General features: G+C 43.2%; 1 protein-coding gene across 4 annotated transcripts in view; it reads left to right on the top strand.

Annotated features, from left to right (window-relative positions):
• NME7 (NME/NM23 family member 7) overlaps window positions 1-15,575 on the top strand; it is a 90,645-nt gene that overhangs the window by 74,627 nt on the left and 443 nt on the right. For 3 of the 4 annotated variants that reach the window (XM_033053419.1, XM_033053416.1, XM_033053417.1), the window contains 2 exons: window positions 747-854; window positions 9,626-15,570. In XM_033053419.1, the coding sequence (XP_032909310.1) occupies window positions 747-854; window positions 9,626-9,892 (375 nt within the window). In that variant the 3' untranslated portion in view covers window positions 9,893-15,570. Of the gene's footprint in view, window positions 1-746; window positions 855-9,625; window positions 15,571-15,575 lie in introns of those variants that run through there. The other variant, XM_033053420.2, reaches the window with a different exon arrangement.

The following is a 15,575-nucleotide window of genomic DNA, read 5'->3' as shown; positions in this document are numbered from 1 at the left end:
AGGAAGATGTGGAGTCTGGACTGATCCTTAGAGGGCATCAGGTGTTGGCACTAGTCACAGTGACAGAGGAGAAGACTGAGAGGTTGTTCCGCAGTTGGACTTCACAAATGTCAGGTTCTGAAGCGAGTAGCTCCGTGTTAAGGGAAGCAATCTGCAAAGCAGCACATTTGTGTCTGCTCACAGGCAGAGCATCCTGTGCTTGAGAGCTGCAAAGGTCTTAACATGAGCTTACTGAGTTAGGTAAGGTGTATCTACAATATGAAGGGTCCTGTATGCCACCCAACATGGCTTGACTGACCCAATTTCCAGCAGGTATTCATAGTCTTGGTCATGTTTTTTCAGCAGTTGTCCATGTGGGTAGTACAGGTTGGAATTTCTCTCTTTTTAGAATCACAGAATGATTTGGATTGGAAGGGATCTTCAGGATCAAGTAGTTCCAAATCCTCCTGCCATAGGCCAGGGACGTCTTCCACTAGACCAGGTTGCTCAGAGCCCCATCTAACCTGTCCTTGAACACCTCTGAGGATGGGGCAGCCATAGCTTTCCTGGGCAACCTATCTCAGTGTCTCGCCACTCTCAAAGTGAAGAATTTCTTCTTAATATTTTTCTAAAACTACACATATTTTAATATACTACACCTATTTTAATAGCATAATAATAATTTACTTTAGAAGGTTCTCTTGCATCCATGATACAAACAAGCAGTGTGGTTCACAAAGGTCTTCTGATTTGCTTGTGTTCAATAGGCATTAGCCCGTCATCTCCGACCTAAAACTCTGCGTGCTGTCTTTGGGAAGGACAAGATTCAAAATGCTGTTCACTGCACAGACCTGCCTGAAGATGGACTTTTAGAGGTAAGGCTTGCTAGACAAACATGTTCCCATGTATCACAGGAAGCTATACCATGAAATACTTCTCTTGACACTCTTTTAAGCCAGTAAGTGTTTTCTGTGTGGAGTAACTGCGTTGTAGATCAGACTAGACACAAAAGGAGAGTTTATTAAAGGCATTTGACTCAGTTAATTTTGATACTGTAAAAAAACTCATCCACTGGAGTTTTCTTGAATGAATATAGTACAATTAAGTATTCAATGTAATGAAACTCAAGAGTTTTCTCTTAGTCTGAATGTGTCCTTGGGTCTGAATAGCAGTACCTAACAGTGCTTCTGCAGGGACACTTTCTTAGCCCTTTCTTGGATGACCACCCTGACTCCTGATCTAGATTGTCTCTAGTGAGCTTGTGTAGAGCTTGGAATATTGCAGGCACTAGGGATTCAAATCCTCCAGATAGGGCTCTGGTTTATTTGTAACACTCATACTTATGCACATCAGTTGATATTTCCTGTGTGTTTTATATTAACTTACTAATTATTATCTGATTTTGGCTTTATACGCCTTCATTAAAGTCCAATAAAATGAGAAAATGTTAACATAAGGGCATATGTATAGGCAGAATATTCATTATGAAAACTCATTCACTTAATTCTGTGCCTCAAAACTAAGGTCCATAACAGGAGGTTGAAGTGGTGAGTAATCTTGGATGAATCTATGTGTCAATGGAGGTGCTTTTCCAGTGTATGCACAGGGTTTTTTTTGCTCTGTATGTATTTGTGAGTGCTTTGCTGTCAGGTATAGCAGAATCATGGAGCAGCAGGTGTTGTCCTACTTAGATAATTTTACATTGCCAAAATGATGGTTTCATGGGGGAGTGAGGAAGAGCTAACTTCATCACCAGCTCCTTCCATGAAATAACCTGTGGGTTGAAGTGCTTTTGCTAGGAAATCCCATCTAGTGGGTTTCACAGACTAGTGAAATTCAGCACTGGGAGTGGCAACCAGTATAAACAAAATTTCGGCTTTCTGAGTGTTTTCAAGATGTCACTGAAAATTGACAGCTTTTAGTTTATTCCCTTAGGGTTTATACAAGCAAACAGGTATTTTTCACCACATGCCTGAAGTTCCTCAGCCATTGCTTTCCAATGGCAGCAGAACAAAAGGCATAACCTGTAAGGGAAAAATTAAACAGGCCAAACCTTAAAGAGCATTTTAGTGCTCCATCAGAATTTCCACAGTATGTTGGTCCAAACCAGATTTTTCTATTTGTTTAAATTGAGTGTAGAGCTACTATAAGTGAGGCAAGAATTGCTTCTCCAAAACAGAAACTGAGGCTGGCATTCTTTCTTAAGGGTCTCCATTGCATATGTTTATCCTTTGAATCCCGCAGCTTAGTCATAATCGAAATTGTTGATCTAGTATTACTCTAAGTACACACCTTGCAATTCCTAGTACAATCTGATCATTGTAACAGTTGCTTATCGATTGTATTTTTTGGGAAAGTGATCTAAGATTTTTTTTTACCATAGACATAATCGTGTGCAGAACATGGGTATTGATCAATCTGTAGTTTCTTCTGTAACAGCCCAGGTTAAGCCAGCAGTTGTAAAGGACATCGCTTAATGTTGTTTAGTGAGTAAATAAAGCAGTGAATGTTTTGAATTGAGCACAGTGGGTTTGTAAAAAGGAAGTCTTGGCTTTACTTGTTGGTTGGTGTGTGGAGTATTTATACTGCTAATGCTAAAGCAGCTTATTAGGTGTCCCTGCCACAGTCCTGACTCCTGCTGTGGCTGCATGTCCTGTGTGCACACAGGGTGTGTGCAGGACCTGCAGTGCCCAAGGGATCCTCGAGGAAACATGGAGGAACTGCTGCTGTTGGCATTGTGTATAGAAAGCTGAATAGGTTGTTTTGTGTGTTAACTGGTTTTGTGACTTTTGAACTTCCGGAACCAAATGGAGATGGAAAGGTGGATCCCTGGTTGACCAAGTATTCCATGATGGGCCTTAAGTGCATAGTGTTTATGGAAGCACAACAGAAGCATGTTCCCTTGTAGAAGGGAACATATTGGTGCCTTCCTGAGAACTCTGGTATCTTTAGGGCCAGACATTGGCACTATCTTAAGATTTCTCTATCCTTCTCTGCAGTTTTTATCACCCAGTTTAAGATCCAGCTGAAATTTGAGGAGTTTGCAATGGCAGCTGCTGTCTCATTGTCCACAAATGGAGGCTTCTTAGAAGAGATGAGATAGGTAATTGAAGATTAGATAAAACGCTTCCTGAAATTAATAGCCAAGCTCTAGGTGGCTTTAGTGTTTTGCATTTAATTGATTGTGACTATTAAGAGCAAGGTTGTGACCTTTCTCCCAGAAATCATGGCTAAGGAGTACTCAGTGAAAGGAGACAGAACAACACTGTCTTGGGAACAACAAAGACTAATTAACTAAATAAGGGTCTGCTTGTTCACCTAGTTTAGAATAATATACTTAAATAATGTACTACAACAGTTTTTCAATGTTTTTCTCTTAGACCTCTTTTCCATGAATCTGAAAAAAGGAAAGTTCACTTTTAGTCTTAAAACCCCCTCAAACAAACCAACCCCAAAAGCAAATACGAGCACTTGCTCCCACCAGTATGACCCTTAACTCCCGTCTTTGTTCTACAAACTACTTCACATTTTAGGCAGTGACTAAAGAATATCAGAATTAATGAATAACTCACTTTGGCTCAAGAAGGGAGGGGAGATGCAATTGAGCCTTAAAATGCGACTGGTCACAGTAGAAAAATCAGTTTGTTTTTATTGTAGAGCTGTAAGTGCTCTTTTTATTCCTAGTTTAGTGATACAGGAGTGTGAATATTGCCCTGAAATCTCTTAGATGAGTTGTTTGACTTACTGGGTCAAGCATTTATTTATTTACTTCATAGACCTGTGTGTCCTCTTATCAGTACAAAATGTATTTTTACAAGTGACAATGGGTAGACGCAAATAGCTCAGAACAGTCTGTTTCCTCAGCCTTGTCATCAGTTTCCCATTTTAATGAGAAGAGGAAAGGAAGGTGGAAGAGTAGAGAGGGGAGACTGATAGCAATGGAGTATTTGTGAGATGATGCAGTTTCATGATTGAAGGTTCAACCAGCTGCTGATGTTGTGTAGGACATTCATTTAGAGCAAGTGATTGCATTTGTTTCCCACACCCAAAGCAGATACAGCTCTCTACCTCTTGTCAAGTTTTTTTTTTCAGTTTTGTATAAAGCAGGTACTATATGGAGAAAGCAATTACAGTACTCATCTGCTTTCATGTTCCTTCTGAGCCAAGTAGAGCCAAGACTGGAACATGCATATTTTATATGCCAAGGAACTGCTGTTTAGCAGACTAGAGATGTGTCATGTACAGGTGGTGAAAGATGATTCTGTTTCTCAACTCACCATCTTTGACCTGAGTAACTTTTCTGATAAATATCTTGTTGAAATAGAAGCTTGCAGACTGTTGGATCTGATGAATCATCATTCTCTAGACAAAAGAAGTTTCTTTAAAATCGATCATTCCTGGAATAGTTCTTAATCAAAGTAGTGATACAAGGTATTGTGGCTACCAGACTTCACAGTTTGTGTCCCTCTTTAAAGAAGTGAAGTCAAATTAAAAATCAGTCATGAAGGCCTTGTTCGCATCATTGAAACTACAGTGAGTAAATCTTCCCACAGGAGGTGGTGCTGTACACACACCTCAGTTCCCTGGGTCTCAAGTGGCTCAGTACCTTTCAGATTGTGCAGGAAACCACAAAATTAAAAAAAAAAAAAACAAAAACTGGTAACTTAGAACTGCAGTTATTACAAAACCAGAATTTCTGGGCTTTGTCACGCTCTGCCTGTAATTTGTTGCTCATACTGTTCAGTCCAAGGTTTTGATTCCGTTTTTTGTGTGAGCAGTTCCATGAGGGTATTTGCAATGCAGAAAATCACTCTGTAGATGGTAGAATGCACACATCCGGGGGAACCTGAAAGGTCTTTCCATTGTGCAGCCTGCTGAGCCACCCACTCTGGCTTTGTGTTCCTGTGCCATGGTGTTGGGGCAATCAGTCAGTCTCATGGGGTTTCTTTGCATAATTACCAAGTCCTTAATAGTCATACATGTGTTTGTGTGTGTGTACTTAGGTACAGAGCGAGAGGATGCTGCCCTTAGAGAGATATGCATGAAAAACAATTTGCTGTGGGATGGATAAAACTTGAGTTCTGGGTGAAACAGCTTCTCTCCGTGTTGCTGAGAGCGACGCTGTTAATATGGTGACTAATCCTTGGACAATATCGTGACAAGTGCTGCGGGTGTGTGCTCACCCGTGCCTTTGTGTGCCTGCCAGGCTACGAGTGGAACTGCAGAGGGGGGATGATCTCTCAAGATTTCGTGGGAGTGGGGGATGTGCCAACTGCCTTCCCAATGTGGTGTCCCCAGGGTTGCTCTCAGCACTGGCACCGCGTGTGCCACCACATATATGGTTGCTGGGTGCGTCAGGCTCCCCCTTGGGCATCCCACCGTGAAGAGCCGTGTCAGTTTTCAGTGTCATGGGCAGCTTTCCAGACAGGCAGGAGTGAGGACCTCCTCAAATATCATTTGCTGGCCTTCTTCCTTGTCTCAGAGCTATTTGTGGCACTCACAGACATGAAAATAACCTATCAAAGGGGGATGACTTTGCTGTTATCAAAGAAGAGCGGGTTTCATCTTTCTTCTGAGAGAGCTGTCATGATGACAGGCTTTTTCCCTATCACTTATTTGAATTTCAGCTGTGCAGTGTTCAAATGTAGGCTGGGGACTTGCAGACTGTGCAACGAACTGCTGGAGGCTCTTTGTTCCTTTGCTCAGCTTTGCACCAGTGAGACTGGCTTACTGCTCCTAGGGCGTTAAAGCAAACAAGTAATATCACCTAGGGTCAGATCAGCTATGGTAATCTGCTGGACAGAGGCTCCCACAGCTCTGGCACTGGAAGTTCAGCTGCCTGAATCTGGCCTTGGGGAGATGGGAGGTGATACTTACAGTAAGCAGTGACTGGATGGTCCAGTTCAGCAGAAGTGCTTTGTCCAGGCTGGTGCTGTGGACAATGGAAACGGTGATTGTTTTACTCAGACTTGGTATAAACTGAATGCTCTGCTGAGTGTTAAGAGCTCAGCTGCTCTTAAGCTTTTGGTCCAGCGTGTATTCCCACCTGCTGGAGGCCAGCTGTCCTGTGTCTGGCATTCCAAATCCTGCTGGGAGGAGCATGTCTTATGTCTCCTTTCCCTTTCCGTTTATTCAGGGAGGCTGAGGGCAGGGTGGTATTTCAGCAAACTGTTCAGAGTAGACGGGAGAGCACTCACTTTGAAGGGGGGAACACAACACATGCTTCCATAACCACTTCCTCTTACAGAAGCACTCTGCTGGCTGCCAACTTGCCCTTTCCTGTGTGCTGCCTCCTTGGCTGCCCACTGCCATTGTCTGCACATGTGGGTGTGCTGCAAGGTGCTCACTGTCATCCACCCTGGAAAATCTTCTGTAACAGAAATGAGCTGATCTGTGGGCTGAGGTTAAAGTACAACAGTTCAGAATGGAAGACATCAGAAGGATGTAGTTCTCTTAAACTACTCTTTTTTGGTGTATGGAGGTGTAGTCCAAGCAATTTAATAAAGCATGTCAATGAGTAACTCTCAGAATCGTCAATGTGCTTAGTGTGGAATTTGTGTGTGTCACACTTGGAACAAAGGTCTCCTGCATTGCTTGTTACCAATTAACTTGTCTGGTATTAGGCAAGCTGCCTCTGCCAGCCGAGAACTAACTCTCCCCATTCACAGAGCAGCCCAGTTTGTAAAACATTACACAGCAGAAGTGCATAGCATGGCAATGAACCTTTCACTGAGGGCATTTCAGCCGTCTGCATTTCCCTCAGGAGTCTTTAAAATATTTTAATAAAGAAGCCATTGTTTCACTCAGTCATACTGCAATTTTGCAATGACGTCTTTTATTAGAGGCCCATACTGAGCTGCATAATCCGGGATAAAATGCTTTTCACCGCTTCCAGTGAAAAGTAATAAAAATTGAATGTTTTGAGTGAGGTTTGTTTAGCTCTTTTTTGTCCCAAGTTTTCATCCAAGCAGTAACTATTTTTGTCTGTCAGTTGGAAATTTCAGTCTCTCCTGGTAAGATGATTTCTAGGGAGGTCTATCAGATAATGGTTATTATGATTCAAGTGCTTCTCCATTTAAACTTTCTCAGACTTTTTATCCAACAGTTGTGGAACAAGTTGGAAAGAATCTAGAGTGTAGGAAAACTTAATCTTACTTGGTGATGTTTTTGCATATCAGAACGTGTTAGCCTGTACACTGTCTCACGATGTTTCCTGATACCATATATATACTTGTACAGAGAATTAAGTAATCCTTTTACATAGGCCTATCTGAAGGAAATTTAAGAGTTAAAAATAGCAAAAGTAGATGGATGGATATTGGAGACATTGGTGATTACTCTTTTAAAGATTATTGTATTATTAGGTCACGTGCAGCCTCGTTTCAAGCATAGGTTGTATAATTATTATGTTTGTGGGCTAGACAGGCAAACTAAACCAGGAACTTGTTTAAACAGTTGTGAAATAGTTCACCTCTTGTGCTTCCACTTCTGGGTAAAATCCGATGTCCAGTAACCCCTTGTTCTGCCAAGTCTGAGGTTTATAAGTGCCAGAGAGAAGAAGTTAATGAGTGTGAACCAAGCAGCTGCCAAAGCTCTTTAAGTTTCACCTGATCCTGAAGGTAACCTATGTGATAAACAGGGCTTGGCTTTTGGCACATGTTTGTGTTGCACTGAGCAAAGTAATTTTGTGGAGGGGAGGTCAAGGTGGAGGGAAGGCGTGACACTTCTTGATAACTCATCTGAGGCCCAGTTTGAGTCTTAGAGGCTACTGCCTTCTTTCTTTCCCTCAGCATATTCTCATTTTTAACTAAAAAGCCCAGGTCCTTTTTCCATTTCTCCTTTTCCTCCAGCTGAAGCAGAGCAGCAGTTGGGCTGCAACTGCACCATGGGCAAACTATAGCAAAGAAGACAAAAAAGCCCAGGGGGACAGCTTATACAGCAATATCAGCAAGGGCATGCTGTAGTTTTACGGCCACGTAGAAGCTCAGAATATCCTTCGTTTCTGAAGCAAGGGGTCCTGCACCTTATTTGAGGGGTAAGAGAAATACTGTTATTCTGTAACACACATGCTGTGAGATGCGCATAAATTTTTATGTGGTTTCCTGTTACTGTCCTCAACCAGTTGCACCTCCTGACTCTCTCTCAGAGGTCAAACAAATTATTAGCTCTGCTGGTGCTTCCTGTGTAGGGTTTACCCTCCCCTTCTCAGTGCACCTTCCTTCACTGACTACCATCAACCAGCAGTAATTAAGAGAATTTAAGAAACCTATTTTCATACATGTGTTGAAATATATGTGGAACATAGGAGGAAAAACCCAAAGCCAAACATGTTAATATGAGTAGAAAACTGTGAATAAGGTTTCCTGTCTATCATAGATGCTAATACCATGGGATATATTGAGTTCAGAGTTTGTCAAGCTCTAGAAACTACTTCTTCTTTCATAATTACTGATAGCTAATGGTTCAAAGCATAGTTTCATGCCACTACTGGTTTTGTGCTTTGTTAGTGCTGTGGGTTTAGACACTGTGTTGATCCTGTGCTAGCAGCTGTGCAAACACAAAACAGGATGGCAGTGGTCACCTGAAAGGACGTTGGCTGTAGTTAGGGCTCCTTGAAATCCCCCAGCATCTTCTGGTTTCAGTCTGGTTTCAGTGAGAGATGCATTCTTCCTCTTCGCCTTTAGCCCCTAAGTGCACTGGCACATAGGAAGAAATGATGCATTCACAGCTACTTCTGAGATACACTGACATATGTCAGCAGGTCTCTGAGCAGGAAGCAATTTTCTCTTAAGTACTCTGAGTTGCTAAGCGGACAAGTTTCCTTGTATTGGTGCCAGTTACTGCTGTTCTGCTGGGGAGAGATAGTGTGCCTAGACTATCCACCCACAAACTGGGAACTGTGGGCTTCCTCAGGTAGTTGCCTTAGTCCAGCCAATGAATAGTAACTTGATTACTGAGGTATCGAGTCCAGTCCTGCCATGGCAGTACATGGTTTGGCACTCCAGCAGCATTGTTGAAATCACTGAAAGCTGATGAGACTCAAAACAAACTCTTGGCCTTTTAATACTGACCCATTCCACAGGGAAATGGAGCTTTCTAGATGCAGTGACATCTTTCATAAGGTTCTTTGAGCGCTACGCTTGGGGAATTTATGCCATTACTTTGGTGGAATGTTTCCTGTCAGCCCAATGAACCCCTGCTGGTGCCTTTTATGGTAGTTTCTTTCAGGATATTTTGTTGCTCTCTCATCTTTGTAATTTTAACACTTGCCATATGTAACCTATTGGACCTCCTGCGCAAATAATCTGCTGAACATCAGGGTTGCTCAGGAAAAGCTTTAAATGTTGGGTGCCTTCTACTTTATTTATTTGTTTGCTGCTTCCACCCTCGCTTGAATCTGTAATACGATTGGGAAACATGTTCTTGTCTCTGTGATCACTTTCTCCTCTCTTGGCCATAACCTGGTAGCTCGTGAGGACCATGACTGTCAGTGCTCCATGAGCAGGCTGGAGAGACTTTGCTCAGCATTGGCAAGGCCTGTGGCTTGTGTGAACACATCCAAACTTGGCTTTACTTAGATACTGCAGGTATGAGCAGCAGGGGCCCTTTCCAGTGTTTTTATCCTGTGCTTGCAATGTGTTTGCAGCTTGCACTGACACCTGTGGTGCACTTGCAGCGTCTTGTCTCACCTCAGCTTGCTGCTTCAAGGGAATCCTACAAGACCTCCACAGCAACTCCTGTCTGTGAGGCAGGCAAGCAAGTGTCCCTCAAGATAAGTGTGAAGTGCAGAGACAGTGCTCCTCATCACTCAGTGAGCTGCTTGGGATCCTCAGGAAAGCAGTACTTGCTGTCATGTTGGAGTTTGAGACATCTGATGGGAGATGGGATCTTACACTTTATTTCATTCCAGTAGCTCTACCAAGCCATTGATGTGTTCTGATGGTGACCAAAGATGCTACTAAATAAGAAGTAGAACTCCAGGTGGGAGAGTTCTGAACTAATACGTTCATCTCCAGCTACAGAGCAGTTGGCTTATCATGGGGACTGAGAAGATTCAATGAATCTGTACCTTCTTGTTAAATCTGCAAGTATCTATGCTTCAGAAATCGGTGTTCTGAGTCAGCACTGTAGTTACACATGATATAAAAACATCTTGTTATTTTAAACTTGTTTCATAGTTCACTTATTTTTCTTTGAGTAAATAGCATAAAACTCATTCTTGGTATTTGTGATTGTGGTATAATGAACTACTGTCTTGTCCTCTCATTTCCATCCTTTTTGGAATTTGCATTTTTCTAATATTTTGGTTGTTTGTTACAATTTCCAAATAGCTTCCCTTGCCCTTCTCTTCCACTGTATTTTTGGAGTTGAGCATAACCATATACAATTTTTGAGATGACCATGTTAACAGCATGCAACATAAAAGCACAGTGCACTCTGTGTTATCCTGCAGTGTTTATGTAATAAAATCTTCTATTGCAAGGTTGATTTTTTGGTGCATAAGGGTTTTTATCCCAGTTCTACTTAAGAAATTAATGTGGACAGTTAAAGTGCATGTGTGCAAATTGTTTTGTCTTGGACAGCCTGGCTGGCTTTTACTTCTTACATTGTGTGACACTTGGGAGAGAGGCAGGAGTGACAAACCTGTCCTTTTTTTTTTAATAAACTAAACCCTCTTCAGATTTGTGTGGGAAAATAACACTTTATTTTCAGAACACATACAATGGTAAGTAAGTAGACCATCTTCTTTGACAACCAGTTTTCTTTCTGTAGTGCTTGTGGCTGAAAGGATGGTATGAATCCATGGGGGTTTTGGTGTGTTAATGTAGTGATTTAGTCATGTGAATCAGCTGAGTGAACTATAGCTGAAGTGTGTTTTAGGTGTTAGGTGTTAGCAAGTGTGCTTGCTAACAGCATAGATGAGTTTGTGCAGATGTACAAACCAATGTTAATGGGTGACAAAAGCTTTTTGTTTCCTACTTTTTTCCTACAGACCTCAAAGTGAGACAACATGTAAAAATTTATCCAACCTACACGTTTAGGGAGAGTGTATTGATGCTGAAACTTTGGGTCAGCAGAGACTCTGGATCATGTGCCTGGATGCCTACACTAACCAAACAGATAGCGTTGTGGTGGTTTTGGGGAGAGGGTGCTGGTGAGTGTCTGTCTAACTGCTTGGAAGGCACCAAGATTCTTGAGAGGCTGTAGATGGATACAGGGATGGAAAAGGCTTCCATCTCTCAGCTACCAGTTTTGATTCTGCAGGGATGAAGGACTGAAAATTACTGTCACCTTTCTGGTGATGGATGAGAAGTGAATCTGTGAATTCAGCCCCTATCTTTCTAATATGTCACCCTGTCAGCCCCCTGACTTCTGCCATGAAAGAGACTAACATAGTCTCTTACCAAAAACTGCCAGCCCAGGGAGCAAGGGGAATGAGAGAGTTGAGGTGCCCTTTCAGTGCTGGGGTTTCTTTGAGGCTGCAGTTCTACCTGTGTGGAGTGCTGCTACAGCCCAAGGTGAGCCTGGGTCTGGTGTATAGACAAAAGCTTTGACTCCAAAGCTGCTCAGCAGGCACCTCTCATCAGCAATGCTGTTTGCATTGTTTTCTGGAGAGAAGAAGAGTTAAATTGTAAGTGCCTTACACTTGGAATCTTCAGCACACTTTGTGCCTGTGCAGGGGCCTGTGTTAATACCAAGATCTTTCGCTCTCCCTTGGAAAACTGGCTGTCTCACTTCATCTGCTTCCCTCTTTACAATTTTGCCTGGCCTTTCCATGCTCTTAGGGCACACACCTTTCAGATGGTACTTGCCTGTGCTCAGCCAGGGCATTAGCCTGGATTTTGTTATTGCCTGCTGTATTAGCTCCTGAAACTTTGTGGTAATGTGTGGAAGTGCTCAGAGAGAGCAGCCAACTTCATTAACATGAGTTTTGCTGGGAGTGAGTGTGACTGAAGCAGAAGTTCATGAAGCAGCTCCTCCTCAGTGAAGCAGTTTATGGGGTCAGAGCCAGAAGATCACAGTTATTCACGTTATTCACCCGTTGTTACTTCCTGAGCATTATTGCTATTTGTCCCTGAACAGGAGCTAAAGAGGGCATAGCTGAATGCTGCAAAGCAGGTAGATGATTCCTGGGATCTACAAGGGGAGTACTGATGTTAAATTAGATCCTGTCTCATCCCTGGGAGACAATGAGCGCACCTGAATGTTAGCATCATTAGAAAAGCATTTGGGTGGCATCTGTGAAATTTGTTTAATTGTTTTCAGATCAGCTCCTGGTGTAGATTTATGCTCTGTCTTGGATCCTGTAAAGATCAGAGGTGTGCTTGGTTCAGAGAGGCTGTCCTTGCCCTTGGTCAAATGTGAGGCTTATTCAGATGTTTTGTACTGATACACTCCCCTTTCTGTGTTTTGGACTATACTCAGACCTTGGGAAAGAGAGGAACTGTATTTACTAAAATACAGAGTATTTTGGAGTATTTTACCCCCATCTGGATACTTGATGCAAGTTATCACCAAGTCCTGCATTGCCTTGGGAAAGGACCTGATGCTTTTAGAGTGGAGGTTCTTCATGGTGTCTCCTCATAAGATGGGGGCTCTCCAAATCTCTTGGTAGAGCTGAGATCGTGATTCTTCTGAAGTCTTGATTCTTCTCATAATGCCATACCTGTGGTCATGGGATGGGTAACTAAGTTCTGGTGGTTCTTGTCCAGCACTGCCACGCTCCCGAGGGTGAGGTTCTTAGAGAGAAGGATCCTTTCTGCATACCACAGATATGCCAGCTCTTAACTGATTTTACTGGGAGCTGGGTGTAACTGACCCACTTGAAGATAATTATACATAAAGAGAATGTACAGGCGCCTGGTTTTGCACAGTATATGAAATGCAGTGTTGCTTGTTCTGGTGTCTGAGCCGTCTGAGCCTTGCCAGTACAGTCTGTGAGGATCTTGAACAATCCAATAAAAGCTAATTGAGGAGGAAGAGGCTTTGCACAGGTTGTGAGTAAACACAGGTTGTTCAGCCCAGCCTGGGAAAATTGGTTGCACACAATCAAGGGGCCTTTGGACACTAAAATAGCAGAAATCCTTTTGTTGCTAGTGGCAAGTGAGCAGGCATTGGGCAGGGCCAATATTCACCTGTGTCGTTGGGTGCTGTAGGGGTACTTAAATCCCAGAGGTGGCCCAGGCAGGCATGGGAGTTGACTCAGCTCAATTAAACTTGCTCCATGGCAGGGAAGTGGGGCCTGTGGTCGCAGCAGTTGTATCAGCACCCCAGGCTGAGGCTGGACACAGAGTTATTACCTAGGAAGAAGCAGATTCCATTGCACCTGGCTGTTTTGGAACAGCTCCCCACCCACACCAAGGGCTGTGCCTAGCCTGTGCTGGACTGCGGTACTTGGCCAAGCTGGGAACAGAAGTCCAGAATGCCAGTGCTCTGAAATGGATAACTGCTGTGTGTTAGTGCAAGTGTTTGTGCAGACACAGCCTTAAAGGCTTGTGTTGTTAAATATATGTGTGTATCTCTCTCTGCTTTTTATTTTACTAGTGCTTTTGTGTGTCTCTATTATGAAATGCAGGTGTCCCATATAACAAGAAGGAAGATAAAATTCGCTTTAGTGGCTACAATTATACTTAACTATGCTGAGTCAATCTGGCAGAAAGAACAGCATGTTCAGACTGGCAGTTTATAATGTAATGTCCTATTAGTCAGTAAGGAAAGCAATGGCTTCCTGAGGAGAGTGGATAGAGCAGATTAAAATAAAGAATCTTGAAGGCAATGCATGTTTTTATTTGAGAAAATGAAATGTCACATCTTGAGGCCCTTACCTTGCCTGCAGTCCTTCTGCCCCCAGGACTGTTGATCAGCCCCAGCCCAGTGAGGCTGTGTCAGTGACACTTGTGAAAAGTCATTTTGATATCAAGGCTGTTGTGTATCCAAAGTACTGGTACCACTGTGTGAACAGGATGCCCAGCTGAGAGTCTACACCTACTTGGGGTGGGGTGAGGTTTTCTTGGACTTTGGTTGTTTGGGAATATTCTTAACCATCCTGCAGTCTTCTAGTGCTGTACCACTAGCAGGTCTGACAAATTACAGCAGCATTTCTAATGGGGGAAGGTGACATGTTTGAGGAGGGTGTTTCTTTTGGGGGTGTGAGGGTGTGGTCCTTTGGTAGCAGAGTTGTCCTGAAGCCTGGAACCAGGTGGGTCTTTTCAGTGGGCAGCTGCAGGGCATGTGGCTAGTGTAGCTACTGCCCTTCCTGCCTGGTTAATTAGTGATCTGAGCAGCCATTCTGCTTTCACTGATGTGGGACGATAAAGTGATTGGGGCAGGGATGTTGGATAAAGGTTTGGTTTTGCCTAATTTCATATGCAATTCCTAAGAGTACGTTACACAAGCCCTTTTTGACATTTGCTCACTGAAGTGAACACAAGCACCTTAAGTTTTCCACAATGGTCGTCCCAACCTCTAGACTAAGCCAGAATCTTTATTAATGCTTGGACTCTGCACCCATATAGAGAATTAAAATGCAGAAAAGTATCTAAGCAGTAGTGGGGTCTTATACAAATAAAAATTAGCCATTTTTTTCTGTTTGTTTGTTGGTTGGTTTGGGGTTCTTGTTGTGTTGATTGTGTTGTTGTTGTTGTTTAAATTGTCACAGACTGTTCACCTAGGAACTGAATTGTAGGGCCAGTTGATCCTATCAAACTTTGAGCCACACAACAACATCCCCACTCCCCACCAAAATGGTAGCAGCAGGAACCCATCAATTGCTGAGAGCCAAAATGGCTCCACTTTCCTGCAGTTCTTTTTGCAGGTGGAACTTCCATTAGGGAGTAGTTTAGGGCTGTCATCACAGCTTTTGAAATCTTTGCTATAAACATACAGCAGCAAAAGAAAGAGCTGAAGGTGGGATTTCTGCTGCCACCTGCTCCTTGGGAACAACATGAAACAGCTAAACGCGTGCACTAACCACCACAGCATACCATAACCACGCTTTTCCTTCTAGCAGATGGCAAAGAGTTTAGCATCTTGCTTTTCCAGGATTGTGTTTTCCAATTAGGAAGCCTTTATCAAGCACTTGCTCTAGGATAGTCCTTTTTTGTCACTTTCCATGGAGAAATTCTCCCTGGTAATCTGCTTCATGCAGCACAAAGCAAGCTTGACTCCTGCACCAAGCCAGCTGCCACTTTTTGTCGCATCGGAGCAGCCCCAGCAGGCACAGCCCATCCTTTGCCCTGGCCACCAGCCCAGCAGCAATGCAGAGCAACTGGCTGCCCTGAAACTCTTGTGGCTTCACTGTGCAGCCTCCTTTCTGGCTGCTGGAAGCTTTAACCTGTGCTGATCGGCATGTGTGTCGGTTGTGCTGTGCCTGGAACACAGAGCCTGTGCAGTAAGGGGGAGGAGACATTTTGGGATCCTGACACCTACAGGCACACGTGCCACAGCAGCCTCTCATCCGGGGTAGGGAGAGGGGAAAACAAGTAACTAACAGCAGCACTCGTGTAACAGCTCAATGTTTCAAATGTTTAAAGAGCTTCAAATCCTTGTGCTGAGACTGCCTGGGACTGATAAAGATGCATTTTCTGTTTGAAATA

The sequence above is a fragment of the Catharus ustulatus genome, chromosome 2 (genome assembly GCF_009819885.2).
Source record: "Catharus ustulatus isolate bCatUst1 chromosome 2, bCatUst1.pri.v2, whole genome shotgun sequence".
In the NCBI taxonomy this organism is placed as follows: Eukaryota; Metazoa; Chordata; class Aves; order Passeriformes; family Turdidae; genus Catharus; species Catharus ustulatus.
This window is presented reverse-complemented; position numbering and strand designations above follow the sequence as displayed.